The 19,914-nt window shown below is 37.2% G+C and overlaps 1 protein-coding gene across 2 annotated transcripts; it reads right to left on the bottom strand.

Moving 5' to 3' along the window:
- Positions 1 to 199: 199 nt before the first annotated feature.
- Positions 200 to 19,862, bottom strand: LOC311156443 (protein FRA10AC1). 2 transcript variants are annotated; one of them, XM_084210361.1, is made up of 14 exons: positions 19,684 to 19,862; positions 15,428 to 15,504; positions 13,369 to 13,461; positions 13,240 to 13,285; positions 12,337 to 12,413; positions 11,584 to 11,667; positions 11,020 to 11,104; positions 7,814 to 7,859; positions 5,023 to 5,136; positions 3,984 to 4,026; positions 3,424 to 3,548; positions 2,763 to 2,801; positions 1,452 to 1,530; positions 200 to 1,011 (listed from the first exon to the last, which is right to left on the bottom strand). In XM_084210361.1, the coding sequence occupies exons 1-14, from the start codon at positions 19,714 to 19,716 to the stop codon at positions 969 to 971; spliced, it is 984 nt and encodes a 327-aa protein (XP_084066487.1). In that variant the 5' UTR covers positions 19,717 to 19,862; the 3' UTR covers positions 200 to 968. The 2 variants fall into 2 exon arrangements, with proteins under 2 accessions (XP_084066487.1, XP_084066488.1); XM_084210362.1 differs by having other exon boundaries at positions 3,424 to 3,545.
- Positions 19,863 to 19,914: the final 52 nt, after the last annotated feature.

Genomic DNA, 19,914 nt, shown 5'->3' with positions numbered 1-19,914 from the left:
ATTAACATGAAAACTTAAATTTTAAAAAGTCTGACCCTCATACTCAAAGTAATTTTCACCAGACAGAAAAAATATTGGCATAGCACCTTTTCATGTGCAATCTATTTCTTTGGAAACATGACTGAATGAATGCTTAAGGATGTGTTGCAGCTCAAAGAAGATGAATCCAGTATGTTTCTCAAGCAATATACATGCTTTATTTGTATATTTAGGATTACACGTGAAAGAAGGATTAACGTTCAATCAATGGGAAGAAGATCAGAAGCCACAGATAATATAGAAGTCACGTACATGTCCAGTGGAAAGCCACATGTCATTTTTTACATCAAAAATTTCACCAACTAAACGTATTTTTACAGATGGAATTGTAAGATACATCACTGTACAATTAAAATTTATAAGAAAGTCACAAAAACTGAACTTTTTAAAGGAGTAGGAGAGATTTCAGATATGGTTTACTTAATTCAAGTAGAACACATATTTGAAAAAATTTACAGAGATTAATACCCAAATATTAAAGCCTAAGTAACCAATAAATTTAAGGCTATTAATTCTTGTTTAATAAATTAAAAATATAAATATATTAAAGTGTATGGCTTTAAACTACTCACACAATCTTACAAAATGCTCCTTTACAAAAATCTGGCAATAACTGAATTTTGGGATCAAATAAAAGCAGTGAGCTTCCTTGTTGTAATGTTAAAAAACTATATTCTTGTTTGTTTAAGTTTGGGTGCCATATATATTTTGCACTGAACTGAAAAATTATTTCTCTTGTTTCAAGAGTAGGCAGCCTACAACAAGAAACAAAGTTTTTAGATTTGAAGCCTTCTACAAAGAAAATCCACCCAAATGGTCCATAGGAGTGACTGCAGAAAAGGTATGCTGGCAGATAGGAGTCTCTAGAAAATTGACTGGACTTCCAGACTTCCATCTTGACAACTCATGAAGAAAATCAGTTACAAGTTTTAGAGAAATAAATCTTGAAAATACTCATGAAACTCTTCTTCCCTGTAACAACAACAACAACAACAAAGTCAGAAAGTTCTGCTTTGGATTTGTACCTAGGAGATAATCTTTGAATAAAAAACTTTTAGCAAACTTCTGATTGAAATTGTAGAAGGTATAGACAATTTTGACTTACTCACAACATTCCAATACCCTTCACATTTCCCTGTGTGAGTCGACCTTTAGGGCCTGCCATTAAGATAACAACGGCATAGAGGGGGTAAGGCAGCAGTGGTATGGTAGTGGCTTAACAAAGGTTTTCCTCAAGAGTTGTGTATGTGTCCTCTTTAAAAACACATTTTTAGGTTCACTGCATGCAAAGAGATTTGACATGACCTTTTATGTGTGGATACTCATTGAAACACTTGGGACAACTCTGTCTTTGCAATTCTCAATGGACCTTGTACACTTCAGTAACTGCAAGTCCACTACATCAAACTAACCGTGATTTTTCATCTCCTTCTCGTAGAGGACCTTTCCAAGCTTCTGAAGGACCATCTTCAGCACTGCTGTCATCTGAATCTGTTAAAAAATTTTAAATGTTGACAAATAAATTTTAAAATAATTTATCTTCTTTTTTATTAGATGCTACATTGCTAGAAGCAATGTTTAATTGCAACCATGAGAATAAACAGAACACTTTGCATAAAGCGAAAATGAAAATGAAAATTTTGCATTGTTAATTAGTGTAGCATCAAAAAGATTCTAAGGTATCACAAAGCAATGTTTTGGTCAAACAAAACAATGATCTTGACAAAACAGCAGCATAGCATTTTTCTTCCTAAAAGTAAACAATTACAAACCCAGATATACAATGCAGTTTCAATTTATGATATTAATCAATTACCTTACTTAAGTGATAGTTCCTATCAATTCTGACTTATCAGTGAAATTATAAGAAAACATGGATTATTGCATAACTATTTCATATTAGTATACAGGAATTTCATATAAGAAGCTCCAAGCCCACCTCCCTCCACCTCTGAATCTTCCAATAAGTTTCCTGACAAAACAAATACTTTGGGCATGGCCTAAATCATAAGAAAACTGCTTCAGGTCTTCCCATATCTAACTGGAAAAGCCTAGGGGCTGAGGATATTCTTAAGAATGTATAGCAGAGCAGACAAATCAGAGAAATCAGTCAGTCACTTCTAGACAGTCTGCAACAAGAATTGGCATGACCAGGAGATGGGGCCTGTTTCACAAAAAAAGAAACTGGAGACTGGAATCACTGAGACACAAACAGTGACTAAGCACTGACTGAATGCATCCACATGCAACAAGGTGGTAGTTGGAAAAGACATTAATTAAAACCTAGGATTTATTTAATTTTTTTTTTTTTTTTGAGCAGAGTATGTATCAGTATAACTCCCTGAAGGAAAATGTAGCTATTATATCAGAAAAATACTATCTTTACACAGTACTACACAGCATAAAATTATTAACAATGTACCTATTTTTGCACCCTCTGCTCTTTTTTGGAACAACCTGACTTCTCATTTTTCTGGTTATTTCCATTCTGTTATCTGCCCACATTTTTATTTTTTGATTAAACAATTTCCTCCTTAAAATTCCCTACACTTTTTCTCCAAGATATGTAAGTCATTCATTCAAACCTTCATATTTCTGCTTGTTTCAGACAGCATTCTTATCATATAAAATATTAAAACAGACAGCTAATAAAACTAAGATCAATGACAACTGTCTATGATATTATACAACTTTTTACAAAACCATAAAGGATATTAAAATACCTTTATCAGAATTATCTGAATCGTCTGAAGAAACGTGATCTGTAAAGAAAGAACAAAATAGAAAAAAAAGAGTAAACTGTTTTTGAATTTATCTGTTATCTTATATAGTTTACAAAGATTTTTCTATCACAATTTATTACACTAAACATGTGCACATGTTTAGTGTAATAAATGCATGCACACACCACATTCAAAGAAAGAAAGCAAACAGTGAAATAAAAGGATTTTTTTGCACGGGTGCAAAGGTCATCAGTTTGAGCCTAATTATGTCAGCCCAAGATCTCTGGTGTAAAAAGGTTATCTAACATTCCCAAAAGGCTTTCAACCCCAAAGCCTCATGGAATGAAATACTTCACAGGCCTTTCTAGTATGCAACATCCAATGCTTGCACAAATTTCCCTTGCAGTGTATACTTTTCAAAAGGCTGCCCCTCTGTGTTAAATGTAAGAAATTTATTATTTTTCTGCATCTAGGAAATTCTAGCTAAGAAATTTACCTTTTTGGCTACCTGTGTTGCAGTCAAAAAAGTTACATATCTGTATGTGTAACTAAAAGTATTTATACATAATTATATATCTCTATCTATGCATCTGCAGCAAAACCAAGGCTCAATTAACCTTCTGAGTATTTTAACACCTGAAGTTTGAAAGTTTAAATTTACCTTTATGGGTCTTTTTTTTGGACTTCTTTTTTGCTGAACGAGACAATTTTGTCTTCTTATTTTTTGGCTCCTTAGAGTTCTGTGCAGCTGTGCCTCTTTTCTTGCATGTTTTGACTTCTTTCCTCCTTTAAAAAAGATGAATGTACACCTCCTCTGTTATATGTACTTCTTATGCAACAGTAAATCTGAAATATTTAATTCAGTCAAACATGTATAATTTTTTCAGACACCTATCAGTAGTTAAACAGAAAAAAACTGATTCAGTTTAAAAAAAAAGTGCTATTAGAAACAGAAGAACAAGAATCACTGGGCTGAAATTAAGCAAATGAAACTTCTGTGATGGGAGGGATGGAATTCTTCCAGTCTGAAGAATTGGGAGAGTATCTTAACCCTCAACAGTGACAAGTCAGTGGCTTTGGAAGAACTCCAGAATACTTATGCTACTTCAGGATAAATGAAGTTCCTAATCATCTCACTGAAGTTTTGTCCCTGTGTGCTGTACATCATAATTGTAACTTATCAATAATTCAGCCCCCATTATTTTCAAAATATTTCATTACCGGTGATGGAAGTTTAGTTTGTGGGAACATTCTGGACATAGTCCTGAAAAAGAGAAAATGAGAACATTGCAGCCAAAAATCTGATAAGCATAATTAACAAAACTACAAAACTACATCTTTCAACATCAGTAGCTTTTCCTTCAAAACCCTAGGTACAATGTAACTGCAGTCAGAATTGAAAAAAATACATGATGAAAGTCTCCAGCACAAACCCAGATTTTACTAAATGAGAAGGCCAATCACAAGTTTAGCGCTGGCAGCTCTTTATTAAAGAACTATCAGTGCTTCTCAAGTACAGACATCCCATTTATGGATCCTTGTGGACAGATCCAATTCTTCTGCACTTATACTTAAGACATGTAAGTTTCTTAGAGCTTTGTCAGAGACCAAGCGCTCCCACATGGAGTGTCTTATGCACAAAAGGAAAAAGCCCCACTACTCACTCATTTTACACAAAGTAACTGTATAAACTGTACTAAGTTTAATTATCTGATAAATGGATCATCATGTAGACAATTCTGAATTAGAAAATCACAGTCAAGATGTAAGGATGGAAAATTGTTTAAAGATTGAACTTTTAGAAGTTCTTTTTTAGAAGAAAACTCAAATATTTAAAATAAAATCAGTAGAGTTGAACATGTGTAAGAAGTTGTCTGGTCCAAAGCCCTAAGGAGTTCCAAGCCAAGTAACTGAATGTGCAATGACAATGCTGAAATTCTCCTTGCAATGCAGTATTGTCTGTTAAAACTAGAAATGCTTCTATATGAAACAGCTTATAACCAATTATTCTAATTTTGTGACATGCTAATTATACAGAATAAAGTTCTTCTGTAACAACTTTGTCATATATAATGATAACAGCTGTTCTCTCTAAATCAAGAGCCCCATACTACCACCTGTAACTAATTCAACAAAAATATCTCCTATTCTGCCATTATCATGAACTCATATTATTATCACTGGGTCTCACTCAATACCATTCAAAGTACAAGATACTTGTCTTCTTTTAAGTGTACATCTTCTAGAAGGGCTGACTTACTCAATTTTACAAGTGCATTCCTCTTTTCACCATGTTCAACGTAACCAAAATTCACCTCCCAGCTCTTCAGGCCTTCATTCTCATCACAGTGTTTATTTCCACAGGAAAACTGACCTGTACAGAGTCAAAACCAGTAAACTGTGGTTCAATGATTAACATTAAACATATGGGGCTGTTATTTCCAGTTCTGCACAGTTCTTGCTTTTCATTTTCCATTTCTTTCAAATAAAAAATCCCCACAAATCTAAAAATAACATCTAGATTAAGGAAATAATAACAGGGAACAACAAAGCAATCATTGCCTATTTGCAAAGGAAAAAAACATAACTGTGTTTTGAAATGTATGGATGAAGGTGTACATGAAATAATGAAATAATAAGCCTAGTATGAACTCTGAAAAAATGAACCAGGATGTTCACCAGGATACATCCTATACCCCAAATGATTACTTACTTAGCAGAGGATGATGGATCAGAAGTTGTGATTCAAACATGCATCTTTAAAGACATCAAACTATTCAAAGTATCATGTTTGTACAAGATGCCCACATGCTTTTTATGTAACTAGTGTACCTGACATACTGGACATACAATTTGTATTCTAGTGAATATCCATAAATACCTCTCCTTTAAGAAAAGGAAATTCAACTTTGTTAGAAATGCTATGTCAGCTTTAAAAGCTTCCTTTGGTTCATTATGTGAAAGCAACACTGATTTTAAAACAGATCTGCACAGAATCAATTTTGTTTGCACCACTGAAGTCCCAATATCGGAGTAATAAAGATAAATGCGTTCCTTTTGCAGAAGACTGATTTGTATGCAGAGCAGCAGAAAGGATGTGTATTAATAGGCTCACAAGCAGGACTGTTGGTGAACGATTAACCTCAGAAAATTCTGCTTAAGCAGCTAACTAATGGATTGGCAGTGACCTCAGATACTTCAGTTCTGTAATGAAACACCACTTGCAACGCAAACATTTGAAGTAAAAAAAAGCCAAAAACTCTCATTAAAAAAGCAAGTTTCAAATTAATAATATACATTAAGTATGTTGAACCCTATGTAAGGTATGGCTATCATACCCTGTGTCATAGCAATCTCCGATATGATCTCCTTCCAAAGCTTATGGCAAAGACTGAAAGATGCCAAAGAAATTTGGCATTTACAATTAGTAATACAAGTGTCACGTCTTCTTTCACTTATCCTAGCCCTTCTTCTTTGTACCCATGCAAAGATAGGCACCAAATGCAAAGAAACCAAATGTGAGTACTCCATTCCTGCATGCCCTTGTTGCCACCCCCAAACCTTAGTGAAAGTTCGCCAGCAGCGGTTCTCATCCCCACTGTACATCACCACTGACACAGCTACAGCAGGACATACAATAGGCACAATACAAGACTAATGCTAATGCTAATTATCAGACAGGTAGGTGTAGATGTGTTATTACATTTAATTAAGCTATTTATACGGCTGATTTATATTGTAAAATAGCATAAAAGACCCACGGGTGTTTTTTTAAAGGATTGCTTGGAGCTGCACGTGGAGAGCGCGTCCGACACCCGCGAGAGGGTTGGCTTCTCGCGCCCCCCTGTGGTGAAAGAGAGCATTTACCCACTCCTATTCCCATTGCTCGCTTTTCATTAGGATTCCATTTAAAAGCTTGGAATATATAATTCTGCACTTTTTCCCACATTTTAAAATATGAAGCACCACATATTAAACGTACAAAGGTATAATTTTTCCCCCACGAAGACACAAAAATAATTTACTTCTCATTTAATTTTAATTATCTTGTTAAAGTATTTAATAAAGCATGTAATTTTATCAAATGTAACTATCCATTAATATAATGTGTAGTGAATGCAACATATGACTACAACTACCTTTAGAGGCTTTAATATTTACAGTTGAAAAGTCCCCACCATTAATGTTCATTCTTTCTACTCTGAAATACTAATTCTTTTAAAAATCATAAATGCATTTCTAACTTTTTGAAATATATTACAACACAGGTGTTTACAGAATACAGCTGTTTGAAGAACTGTAACTGAGTGAACTCCATTCAATATTCTGGCATGTGCATCCATGACTTCTGAAACCCACATGTGTATGAGAATCCACCCCAGGAACAGAAATACCTCATTCATCTCACTTCCTAGCTTGTTCAGCACGTTGAAAAAGCCCAAGCATGTCAGCCACGGAACAAGGGCCACTGTGCAAAGTCCCAGCAACACACTGGTGAGACCTCTCACCCAGAATTAAGGTATTGATATAGAGGCAGGATTGGGACTCATGTAATCATTCCCACTGAAGCTTTCAAAACTAGTTTAGCCTAAAACAGGTCTCACACAAGAAACTTTAATTAAGAAGTTCACATTTTGCAGAAGAACACTGGAGAAACTGTTAAACAATAAATTACTTCCTGAAGAAAACTACTGAGCGACTTCAATTACAGTTATCAAAGGCTAATGAGGTAGCAGAACTGCTGGAGAAAAGCAGCCAAAAAGCCCACCCACAAAACTCTACATTATCAAACATGTTAAGATGGTGCTCATTACAAAAGTGACCTTGTGAAAATAAACTATAGGCTCTTTTAATTGTAGTATGTGCAGATCAGTGTGCAATCTAAACCTATGTAGCATAAAACAGGAAAGCTGGAAGACAAGTCAATTTACTGTACATTATTATCTGATAAACTTACCAGTGTCATCAAATACTATCTAACAAAATTATGTCCAAATGCAGTAAGAGGAGCATCAAGAAGAAATGTAACACAAAATGAAAGACAGCATTACCTTTTCCTGAAATTACTTCTTTCTCATGTCGCCATCTAAATCCAAACTGTTAAGATAAGAAGCAAAACTGAATTGTGAATAGTCAACATATTAAGCACTGTAAAGACTAATTTCAGCTGATTGATGTCCTTCATGTGGCTCATCCTTTTAATTTTGGTCATGAAAATTTAATTTTTTCTCTTTTAATTAAAAATATCTCTCTGCCTCTGTTTGCCAGAATAGTATTTTTTTAATAAAAATACATTAAATATTTTTATTTTTACAGGAAGTCCTCCATGCTGAAAAACAATTACAAAAGCAAACATATTAACATTTCCAAGTAGAAGACAAGCTGGCCTAGAAATTTGGAAATGAAAACAAAAGAATAAAATGTATTTTATTTAATGACCAGGTGTCAAAACAGATTTCATTTCTTAGCAAATAGGACACACTTCCAATCTGTTAAGCTACAAAAAAAAGTACAGAGACAGCAAATAAGAAATTCTCTAGGAAAATAAGACAACAAAGGGAACATTTCCAGTCCAGTGCATATCAAAGTAAAACTTAAATGCAGAGCACCCTCCTGTGCAGCACTGCAAAGCTGACAATAGAACTAAACTATCTGACAATACAGATGGTCATTTATCAGCCTCAAAGTTTGCAGACAAGATGCACTGAAGGTTCAAAGACAACCTTGACCTAGAAAATTCTTACCTAGGGAGAATGTCAGGAGTAACAGACCCAGCACAAGCAAGAGCTGTCAGAACACTCTTCCACTGTCTCTATGTAGCCTCACACCAGAGGTTCACATTGGCATTTCTGATTAAAAGCAAACACCAGTGAAGACCAAGCCAGACTAGTCATCAGCAGGTAAAGCAGCCTGGGAGCAAGAAGGGTGAGTGGGTCTCCAGCTCCGGCTGTGAGAGCACCTGTGAATCTCTAGGGATGAGAGCAGGGGAGTCCCTGCCACATATGTGTGTGCAAATGAGTAAAACTGTACCAGCAACTGAACGTGCCTGTGGCCTCAGGGGTTCATATGTCTTGGGGCTTATTACTGTTTTCTTCTGAGCTTCTGTCTTTGAGTAGGTGCTTCTGCTTATTTTTTAGATTCTCAAAGGAGATGCTCCCATGAAACCAGTCCCAACCTTTATCCAGTCCTTTGTAAAACAGTGGTTTACTTCAGAAGAAAAGCTCCTGAAGAGATCTGAGCTACAATCTCTATGCAGACATCTTTAGAAAAAACGTCTGACTAGAAGAGTTTGGCGAGGAGCAGAACAATTACAGCTGTGAAAAGACAGATGAGCACATATGTGCGAGTCTCAATCTGTGCAATATGTGTACTTAAAACATCACAGAAAACTGACCTCCAACTTTTGCTTTTACACCAAGTAGCACGATATAGAATCATAGAATCAAAGAACAGCTCAGGTTAGAAGGCACCTCAACAGACCACCAGCTTTAACCTTCCATGGGGAAGGGAGCCCAGATGAGATTATCTATCACCCTGGGAAATTGCATCTGAAAAACCTCCAGCAAAGGGGATCCCACTGTGCCACTGGGGAGGTTGTTCCAGCGACTGAATGTTCTCACGATAAAAGAATTTCTTATATCAAGATGAAGCATCAACAACTATCAGGCAAAAGGCCGACTCAGTGAGCTTTTATCTACCCTGCACTTCTCATAGCACTAGCACTGCAAAGCAAAAGGCACAGGAGGCTAAAGATATCCAGCTTCCAGTTTCTGGAGATGCAGGAAAAAAAAAAAATTAAGGCAGGAAAAATCTGAAAGCACAGACTGTGTTCCATCGGTGCGAATGGGATGAGCAGCTTACTTAAGACTTCCAAGAAAAAAGCCTGCTTTGAAATCCTTCTGTACCAAACATGGGTATGGATAAATCAGTCACTGAGAAAAATCTCATACTTTTTTCTGTTTTTCTAAGAATTTCTAAGAAAGGACTTTCATATGATCAGAACAAATTTGAGAAAAGAAAGCATATATATTTTACAAATTGCATGACACAGCACTTATGCTGACACGGCAATTCCAAAAACAGAGGTAATGACTTAGGAGCATAAATGGGAACAGAGAGTGACCTCAAAGTTAGCATAGACACATTTGAAGTCTGACAGGGAAACACTGTTCACACAACACAAGAAAACACACACACACCAAAAAAAAAAAAATCTGGGGCAGAAGAGTTTCCCACAAAAGACAGCAAACATATGGAAACTTGGCACAGTAGTGAGAGAAACAAAATCTGTAAGCATGCTCAAGGGAAATCAGCTCTGGGGATGGGGGGTGGAGCGGACACTGAGAGATAGGAAATATCTACAGGAAAATAAAATCAAATTTCGTCAAAAGGGAAGGGAAGGTATCTTCAGCATTTTAACTTTTGTTGATTTTAATTTTTGCATTTTACTGTCCCAATTGTCTTTAGACAACCTGTCATCATCTTCTTAATAGAGCTAAGGCAAGTCCTTGTAAATATTTACCAGAGAATGTAATTTTCAATACTATAATATAGTTGAAAAGAACTGTACAGACTGGGTTACTGTGTGCTAGAAACACCAAGACACATCTGAGTTCAGCACCAGTCTTTGGAAAAACACAATAGAAAATTCATGTATACTCTCTGACTAAGAAGTTAGTCAGCCAAAAACTTGGAAAAAACAAAGGCTGTTCCAGTTAAGAAGAAAACCTGGTGCTGGAATTGGGCTGTTGCTCTTAAGAAATTCTATTTATTTACAAGGCACATACAAATCCTGTTTCCACAAACAGAAAAGAACAACCAGCAAAAGATGCTGCTTTAGAATAGACTTTTCCAAAATTGTTTCTGCCAGCATTCAAGTACAAAACTCTTTTTAGACTTTTTTATGAACAGTAACATTCTATGGTTTTTAGGCTTCATCTACTGCTCCTCTACAAACAACCACTCCAGCCTTCTTTCTTTAACCCCTTTGCATTTTCTGCCTTTCACACACAATGTACCTCTTCATAAAACATCATCTGACAGAAATGTTCCTATTCCCACAGAAGCACATTTTTGAGGCAGTGACAATACTTGGATTCAAAATGCTGCTTGTAAGGAACTTGACAAATTCTCACAGCTCCCTTTCTATGGAAGGGGTACTAACATTCTGGTTTTACAACATATCCACAATCATAAGGCAATTTTTTTCAAAAGGCTATACTTCAAAACCCAAGATGATTACACTAAGGAAAGATACCTTATTCTCTTTGTATCTGCTGAGGTCTGCTATACAGTATTCTTTGAACAATTTGTCATAATACTTCTTTGCAAGTCTCTTCTCCCTAAAACAAAAAATATTTTTTATTAAATATAGAAAACAACATAATTCACTTTACATTGTAATGACATTAGCAAGACAAATACATGTTGTTTCATTGAAAGAACACAAGTTGTAGACCTAGAAATACGACAGATGCATAGTCATTAAACTAAGGAGTAATTTCAATAAAACTGGAAAAATAAATATAAAATAAATCCACGTTACATACTAAAGTGTATTTTTTCAAACTCTGCTTTCTTCAGAGTTTTTGAACAGTCATTTGGATCTCAGAGAATCGCTATTATTTATTAGTTCTTTCTGTCATCAATTCATGTTGGCATTTGAGCCATATTACAATATGAAAGACGTTCTAATGGTCTTTCATTTTCAAATGCATCAAAGAATGATCAAGTATGCACAGTAATTCTTAATTAGTAAGGGAAATTACAAATTTAGTACAACTGATCTAAAAATAACATATCCTAAAATAGTTTCAGGTACCAATTCATGTCTGCTTCATCTTCTTCATTCCACAGGAATCTATGGTTTTCTCTAATAACATCAAGATCCGTCTTGTCATTGGCTCTATAAAAGGACACACCTTTTTTTAGTACAATGTAACATTAAAATGAAAAGACATCAAATAATAATTTGGTAAGCATCAATATTTTACAGTTCTAATCTCTACCTCACAGCATAAAGGAATACATTTCTATGAAATAAAACCATCAAAAATTTATTTCCTGGCATACCTGTTCCCAAATTAAAAAACTCACAGTTGAAAATGGCCACTGAAATTGTGGATGACTTGATCCTGTCTGAAAACACTTTATTGAGGACAGCGATGTTAAAAGGCAGTTATAGATAGCTCTAAAGAAGTTATTATTCTGGACAATGGATAGCAATTCTGCACATTCAGAAGTATTTCAGACTGTTATTTTGAAGATTCTGACAGCTATTTCTCAATGTACCCTTCATTAATGATCACCTGTCATCCTACCTTTTACATAACAAAACAAGAATAATTCAGCTCATGGTAAGTTCTTACCTAAAAATATGAAAACAAAATGAAACAAGACAGTTTTGTGTTTGGCTATTTTCAACTGCTGTAGTTACCATTTGTGACCAAAATAATTAGTGATTTGATACACAGCTACATCCACCTCTGCCCCCAAAGCTATAATATATATTTAACAGCTTTACAAAGCAGGGAGCTTTGAGGTCAGGAGGGGAAAGGTTGCTAACGGTTCTCACCCAGATCTTCGGAAATCCTCTATTTTGCCGCCATAGTATAAAATGTAGTCATGCACAAACTTCTTATGTCTTTCATACTGAATAAAGCAATTAAGGATTGCTTCAGAAATTATTTCCTTTTATCACAGTTTAAAATTTAAAAAAAATCCAACCAAAATATTTTTATATATTTAAGAGAAAGACTTTTCTCCTCACAAACAGTTCAGTAATTTCCAAAAAACAAAAAAGAATGGAGTTAATTAGGAACTTTTACTTAATAACCTCTCATAGGAGCTAATTTTCAAATACAGGAATTCTAGGCAATTTCATCTTTAAAACCTCATTCTTCATTTATAAAACTGTCTTCCTTTATCAAAGATGCTCTGTATGCTTATACACAGAAACTTGGTTCATTTTTTCAGCTGTGATTTAGACAATAGCCTCTTTGTACTGCAGTTTTGGTTTAAAACAGGTTTGTACTTTTCTATTATAAAAACAATCTGGCTACTAAAATGGAATAATTTGTTACATTTTTACCACTGACATACAAAAAAGAGTTGTATGCTTTAGTTTGGAAATGAAAATCATGGAAAAATATGTAATGCTTCTTCGAACACTTTGGCCTCAGTGCGAGACCAAAACAGAAACATAATTTGAAACACATTTTGTACCACAATTTGAGCAAAATATGTAATTACTTATTCAGAAAATAAATGTCTTCACAAATAAAAACTTTATATATGGCTTCTTAAAAGATTTTCAATTCACTTTTATCTCAACAGCAAAAAGAAGCTCCTCTGAAGAATGACTCATTAGCTGGTGCTGCACTGTCACTGACTGTGATAACTGAGAAATCCCAGTATTTTACCATAATGGCTAACCTGTGCCCCATCTTCAAACTTGAAAAATGAAACAGAAGGATACAGCATCCATTGATATCAAGTGAAATCTTCTTTTTCTTGCTTCTTCCCTGTTAATAACAAACATGTTCCAATGAAAACTATCTTTCCATTTAGAGGAAAATGTTTCACAAAAGCAATATATAGAAGATACCTATCACATTCTTCAGCTGCAAATTGTCTGTGAACCACACTGCCTTGTTTAGCTTTTTGGAATGGCTTTATTAGAAGGGCATCTTCCTGTACTCTAAAGGTGGGAAAAAGAAGAAAAGTTAGTCAAGAACTTGTCATAAGCAATAAAATTTCCATGTGCTAAACCTTGCACTATCTTGAGTAACAAAAATTGTTATATTGCTATCTTCTACAAGAATAAAATGAAACTTCAGAACCAACATCAGCTTGGACTTTACCTCACTTGCAGAACAAAATCAGAAAGGCATTTGCTTCCAGCTGGCATTTAAAGGCAATTGCTTAAAACAGCAATTTGTAATAGTTGTTTTATTAATATTATCACTATAGAACCACAATGCTAAAACCTGGAAGATGGCTTGGTTTCACTCTGACATTTAAAGTCCTTTACAAATCTCAGTTACACAGGAAAGCAGGAACAGGAAGGACAGTGCATTCACTGAGAGAGAGTGACTGGCAGTAACCCTATTCCATCCTTTCATGCCGATGTCTCAACACCTCATTAAACAGCCCTGTCCCTTGTAGTGCAATCACAAGAATTACAAATTTAAAAGTCAATTACCACGTAATGAACCATACTTGTCGGTAGGCAGCTAAAATTACCTTTAGAGTTCAACAAAGTAATAAAAAGTTTAATATTTTAGCTGGTAAAAGGTATATTTAGTTAATTTCATTCATAAACTGAGGTGAAGAAAATATTTTTTCCCATAATTATCAGTGGGCAGAAAGCATAGTAATCAGAAACCTGAAGAAAGCAAGCCAGGGAATTTGTTTTTAGCTATGGAATATAGAAACTTAAGGTATCATTTACTCAAAAGGATCTGTAAGCACAAAATTCCCATAAGAAGGATCTATAAAACAGCAATTTGGAGAGAATTTAAGACTACTGTTTTCCTTAAAGTGAAAATAAATACAATTTTAGAGCAAGCAAAGGAACCCATGTAAAAGCCCTACTGGGAATCAGCAGTTGTGTGCGAGAACAGGTTAAGGATGGTATTTTTGAAAGGCTCCTGATGGTTACTTGATATTCCACCTAGAAAGTGGAATGGTAGAATGTGCAATGGCATCTAAAGAAAATGAAACCTGAACAAAACTAGTCACTATTTTAATGGAGAATAGCTATATTTATAAAATAAATTAAATGGCACAATGCATGCTATTTTTCCAAAGACTAAAACATTATTTTTTTTCCCCAGAATGAAATCAGACACTAAAAAATCCACTCTTTCAATTCTTCTACAAAGGAAAAATATGCAAGAGTCCTAGGACAGTTTCCAGAAAGTCTTCTTAAATAAAGTCCAATAAAAGAGCAAGGGAGAGACAGGAAAAAGTAAGAAAAGTATAAGCAAAGTGTAGGCCAAATATTCAGTATCATGCAGAAAGTGTCAAGGAAGTCCAGTATAAAAGCAAAATAAATACATAAACAAATAAAAATCTTTACAATACAGTCAGATCAGATTACAAAATTCCTCCAGGTCACTAACTGTGCAAATCACTGAAAGTATTGGCCAAGGTCATCTCAAGTAAGAGATATTTAGGTGCGTTTCAAGGATTGATCACAACACAATTTACCAATTCCCAGGTCTCTTCACAAATTAAATAATAAAGCTCTTTGCTTTATATCTCCATGTGTTTTATATCTACAAAGCCTGCTACCACTTGGCCTTTTTTGCCTCGCTCTCCTGGCAGTTCCATTTGTCCTGATGGATCACAGTGGTGTGAACAGTGCTGCCAAAACCCAGCAGTGGATACTAATGCTTGGAAAAGCAAAACACTGTGCTCCAAGAACTGAGGGGCAAATATACACCAGATGGAGATGGCAGAACAGCTCTTAATCAGCTGCCCCTGGAGATGACAAGTTTTGGCAAGCTTGAGATGAGGAGATGCAGAAATCAAAGAGATCGATTTTTTCAAAAACCATTTCAACACCAGAGCTTACATTCAACAGCATCATCTTCTATGCACACTAAGAGGCCATTTGTACAAAATACATGACGCAAAGTGTTAATTCTGTACTACATTACCTTTTAGTCTTTTGCAGAGACTTCTCTCCACTCTCTTCATCACTAAAATCAGAATCATAGCCTCCATGGCCATGTGCCTGAAAATAATAGACCAGTCAATATATCTGCTAATGCAATATGGATATGGCATAATTACAAATCAGTACTGTCCATCATGCATAAATAAAAGACAAAAAGACAGAGAGCAAGTGAACTAGTGCACATTCTCACATGTATAAGCCAAACAAAATTCCACAGACAATGCAAAGTATATTCCAGATAACAAAGGGCCAAGAAAGATCACTTTGAAAAACAGATCACTTTACAGATAATTTATATTCATATGTCCTCATATTTAATCTTCACACAGATGCAGCAAACCAGAAGTATGATAAATACCTTGGGTTTTTATTTTCTAAACAACGTTCCTCATGTAAGACAAACATGAATATCTTCCCCAGGAGCTAGTCTTTCAGGGGGATGGAAGACAGCAAATGATATGTCCACATTATAAATGAAGGAAAATGGGCATAAACTTTTCTTGGGCTGTCATGCAGCATTTTAGATCATTAGATCTTACACTGGTAGCTGTAAATCTGATTGAAACAATAACTAAAATACAAAACAACAATATGCCTGCAAAAGTGTATCACCTTATCAGTACAACATTCCTACCAGAAAATAAAACCTTCTGTTCCACACACTTTGGGACTACAATGTTAAATTAATGCATATAAGAAAACCAAAATATCCATATCATAATGCCTTCAAATGACCAAGCCCAGATGTATCACATCCATTTTTCAAGGCACAGTTCCATGTTTAATTCCTTCAGGAAATGCAATGGCTTAAGTAGATCCCATCTCCTTTCCCTCACTATTCTTGGTACCTTCCTTCCAGGCCTCAGTTACAGTTGTGAAAGTACATGTGAACCAGATCAAACAACGCACCCAAGTTACAAAGGAACCTATGCAAAAAAAGATTAAGTATCCTTACAGTTCATCCTGAGCCCCCACAATCTACACCAGCAAGCTGAAGGGGCAGCACAGGGAGAGAGCAGCCAGAGCTGGCCACCACGTAAACAAGCACCAACTCCAAACAAGCTTTTACACAACTGAGGTAAAACCAAGAGGGATGGTTATTGATACAGCTGCATGTGGGAAGGTTCCGCACACACTACCAAAGTGTCCTGGTAAGTGAGACTGTGGATAAGACAATGGGTTTGAAAACAAGCACGCTTGATTCAGCTGATTCTTACATTACCTACAGTTATATTCCTCCTCAGCCAAAAAGCTGAGAAAAACAAAATCTGAAAAAAAAAACCCCACAACTCTGCAGGATGATTTTGATGAGGTGCCTTCTCTTGATGTAAATGCCTCACAGAAATGCCATGCTGAAGAGTCAGCTGTATCCTCTACTGACACCAACAACTGCTTTGTATTGCACAGTATGTAAAACACTGTCTTCTCAAACTGACAGTGAAGGACTCTTTTTAAGATTTTTAAAAATCCTCTGTTATTATTAGTAATGAACAAATACTGTAATGTTCCTCCCACTCTTCTGGATGCTTCTGAAGAACACCTAACTCACCTACACATATATATTTCAAAAAAAGCAAATCTGAACTTTCTCTGAACTATTTCCTATTTCCCATGAGACACAAAAATTGTCCATTACCAAACAAAACAGAAACAAACCAAAAAAGCAAACAACCCCCCCAAACAAAACCCCAAACCAAATAAACAACTGCAACAGATGTCTGCTGTAAACCACCCTTATGCACTTGCAAAAAAGCAGCAACAATGTAGTCTCATACCTAGTTGGTTCCAGTAGCCAGCCTGTCACTACTTTTGTTAATGAAGCTTATATGGTCTTTAGAAAAATCTGAATGCTCAATAGGTATGCAGCAAATATATTTATACTTGGCCTCTAAATTTAAAAAATGTCATGCTAATCTGGGAATATTTTAAATGGCATTAGTAATGCTTCCCAAATGAACGTCAAGAGCTTCCTTCATACTCAAAGTCTGGGAAGTCTCAGCCAACACCATGAGCATGAAAGGCCTAGACAGATGAAGAACTAAACAGGAGAGAAATCTCAAATAAAAGGAGAGTCTCACAAAGCACTTGCCCTTGGATGATGTACCCCAGGAAAGAAACAGACATCCTCACTAATCAGCTCTCAAGTGATTCCAGGAATGATTCAAATAAAAGAAAAAAAGATGCAAGAAAAGCTACTCAAACAGAGTCATACTGTAGGGCCCTCAGAAGCTGATGACTGCCTTTTGTAAAGCTGACTGTGAGTATAAGGGCAGGTATGGCTAAGGACTAGGCTGCTTTTCCAACAGGAAAGCTCTTCACAGCTTCAGACATTCTTCTGAATCACTGTAATACCTCACAGATAAAAATTCAGAGTGAAAAAGAACACAGCCTATGACTGATGTCCTGACACTTGCGGATCACTCCTCTGTTGAGGCAACAGCAGACAGACAGGTCCTGCATTGGTGCTGGGTTTGACAGCAGCAGCTCCAGCAGTGCTGGACGACACTCGCCAAGACTGGGACTGAATGGTTTCTAACCTGACACCTCAGGATGATTCCAAGATGACCTGACTCTTGGTAAAACATACCTACTTCATTTCATGATCCATCAAAGAACCTCATCCATAACTGAACCTTGCCAGTTTGGAAGGACAATGCCAACAGACACCTACAATCCCAGATAAGGAAAACAGGTTTAATATTTAACTGTCTAAATAGACCAGCAGATACCAAAGCTTTGTGCCTAACCTAGCAGATATAGACATGGACATGCATAATCATCAACAGAATTTAAAATAACTACTTTCACTATTTAGTAAACCCTTCAACATAAACTTTGCTTTGATGCAATTTGTCAGACTCAGAATGCTTCTAGTTAATTACTAATACAAATATCAAGTGTTTTCTCAAAACCCGAACCCATAGCTAACTTAAATGGTACAGTGTATTTTGCTGTTGTGCCAACTTTGAATTTTTTATTCCTAAACAATAAAACAAATTGAAACCACAAAACTAAAACAAGCACAAATATGCTTTGGAGTACATTTAGTTCACACTTAAGTAATCCAAACATCTTGGATCATTTAGTGATGAAACAACTGGAGACAGAAAAGAGTCCACTAAACTCTCAGCTCCTAAAATCCACACAAAACACAGTAAATGCATGAACGCTGTACACAGCTGATGTCAAACTAAGATACCAACTCTTAACATCAATCCAGGACACTACAAACTGCCCAGCACTGCATTTAGAGCAGGATTTGCAACCAGAGAAGGCACCTCCTTTAGGCCTCTCCAATGGGGCAAACACACACTGGTGAAATGTGTCTACTCCTGACCACAACTTGTAACTGAACAACAACAGTCAAGAAGAAGAAAAAAGGCAAAACAATCCTATAAAATATTCCCAACTCCTGGCTCCTGACCTCGGGTCCATTCTTGCCACTGTCCTCATAAGCCCATCCTTCCCTTGATCTGCCCAGCAGGCAGGTCGGTGCCGGTGTCTGCTCAAAGCCCAGATGTGACTCAAAACAGGCCCGAGCGCTTGTTTTAGTACAAACTATTTGGGAAGGGTATGAAGGAAGCACAGGCTCTATAAGAGGACTTGAGGAGCCATCCTTGATGGACAAAGGATGCTGTGTGGAAGGTCAGAATGTTTCATTGCAACATGCTCTTCCCACCTTGATGTTGTCTATGAAGCTTTGCCACCCCCACTTGGGGAAAAAAACCTTGAGAATAAGCAACTAGCTTCAAACCGATTCTTCCTTGTAAAACCTATTACAAGGACTGCCTGCGTATACTGTAGAGTGAACGGCCCGAACAAAGAGAAAAAGCAGTCGCAAGATACTGCCCCTTTATTACAGCTATGAAAGAAAAAGCAGGAGTAAAAGGTAGGTAACAGCAGACCACGAAATCGAGGATTAGAGCTTTGTGGAGCTCCACGGAGAAACGGAACACCGGCCATCCGAAGCAGTTCTTTCTTGCTCGCTATCCTGCAGTGGCCCAGCGCTGTCCCGGCCCGCCGGACCCTTCCCCGCTGCCGCAGTGGGGCACAGGAACGGGCCCCGGCTGCCCATCCGCCGCCCGGGAAGGGCGGCTCTGCCTTTCCCCACACGGGCACGGCCGGGCCCCTCCGCCCGTCCCGGCCGCGCCGCCATGGAGGCCGCGGCCTCCGCCGGGCCTGTCCCCGCCCGCCTCTCCCGGGCCCCCTCCATCCCTCCCTCCCGGCCCCACTCACGGCTGCGGAAAGGCGCAGCTGGTCGGGCTCCATGGTCGTGGCGCGGCGAGGGCCGCCTCCGCCGCCCGGCGCTGCTCCCGGCCCCGGCTGCTGTGCTCCCGGAAAGCAGGGCAGAGGCGGAGCAGGGCCGCACCGGGGGCTCCCTTCCTCTCTCCGTCCCTCCCTCCGCCGCGGGCGGGCGGCGCGGGGCAGCGGGGCGCGGGGGAGGGCGAGCCGGCACGGGAGGGGAGG

Source organism: Fringilla coelebs (assembly GCF_963513975.1).
Source record: "Fringilla coelebs genome assembly, chromosome: 8".
Lineage (NCBI taxonomy): Eukaryota > Metazoa > Chordata > Aves > Passeriformes > Fringillidae > Fringilla > Fringilla coelebs.
This window is presented reverse-complemented; position numbering and strand designations above follow the sequence as displayed.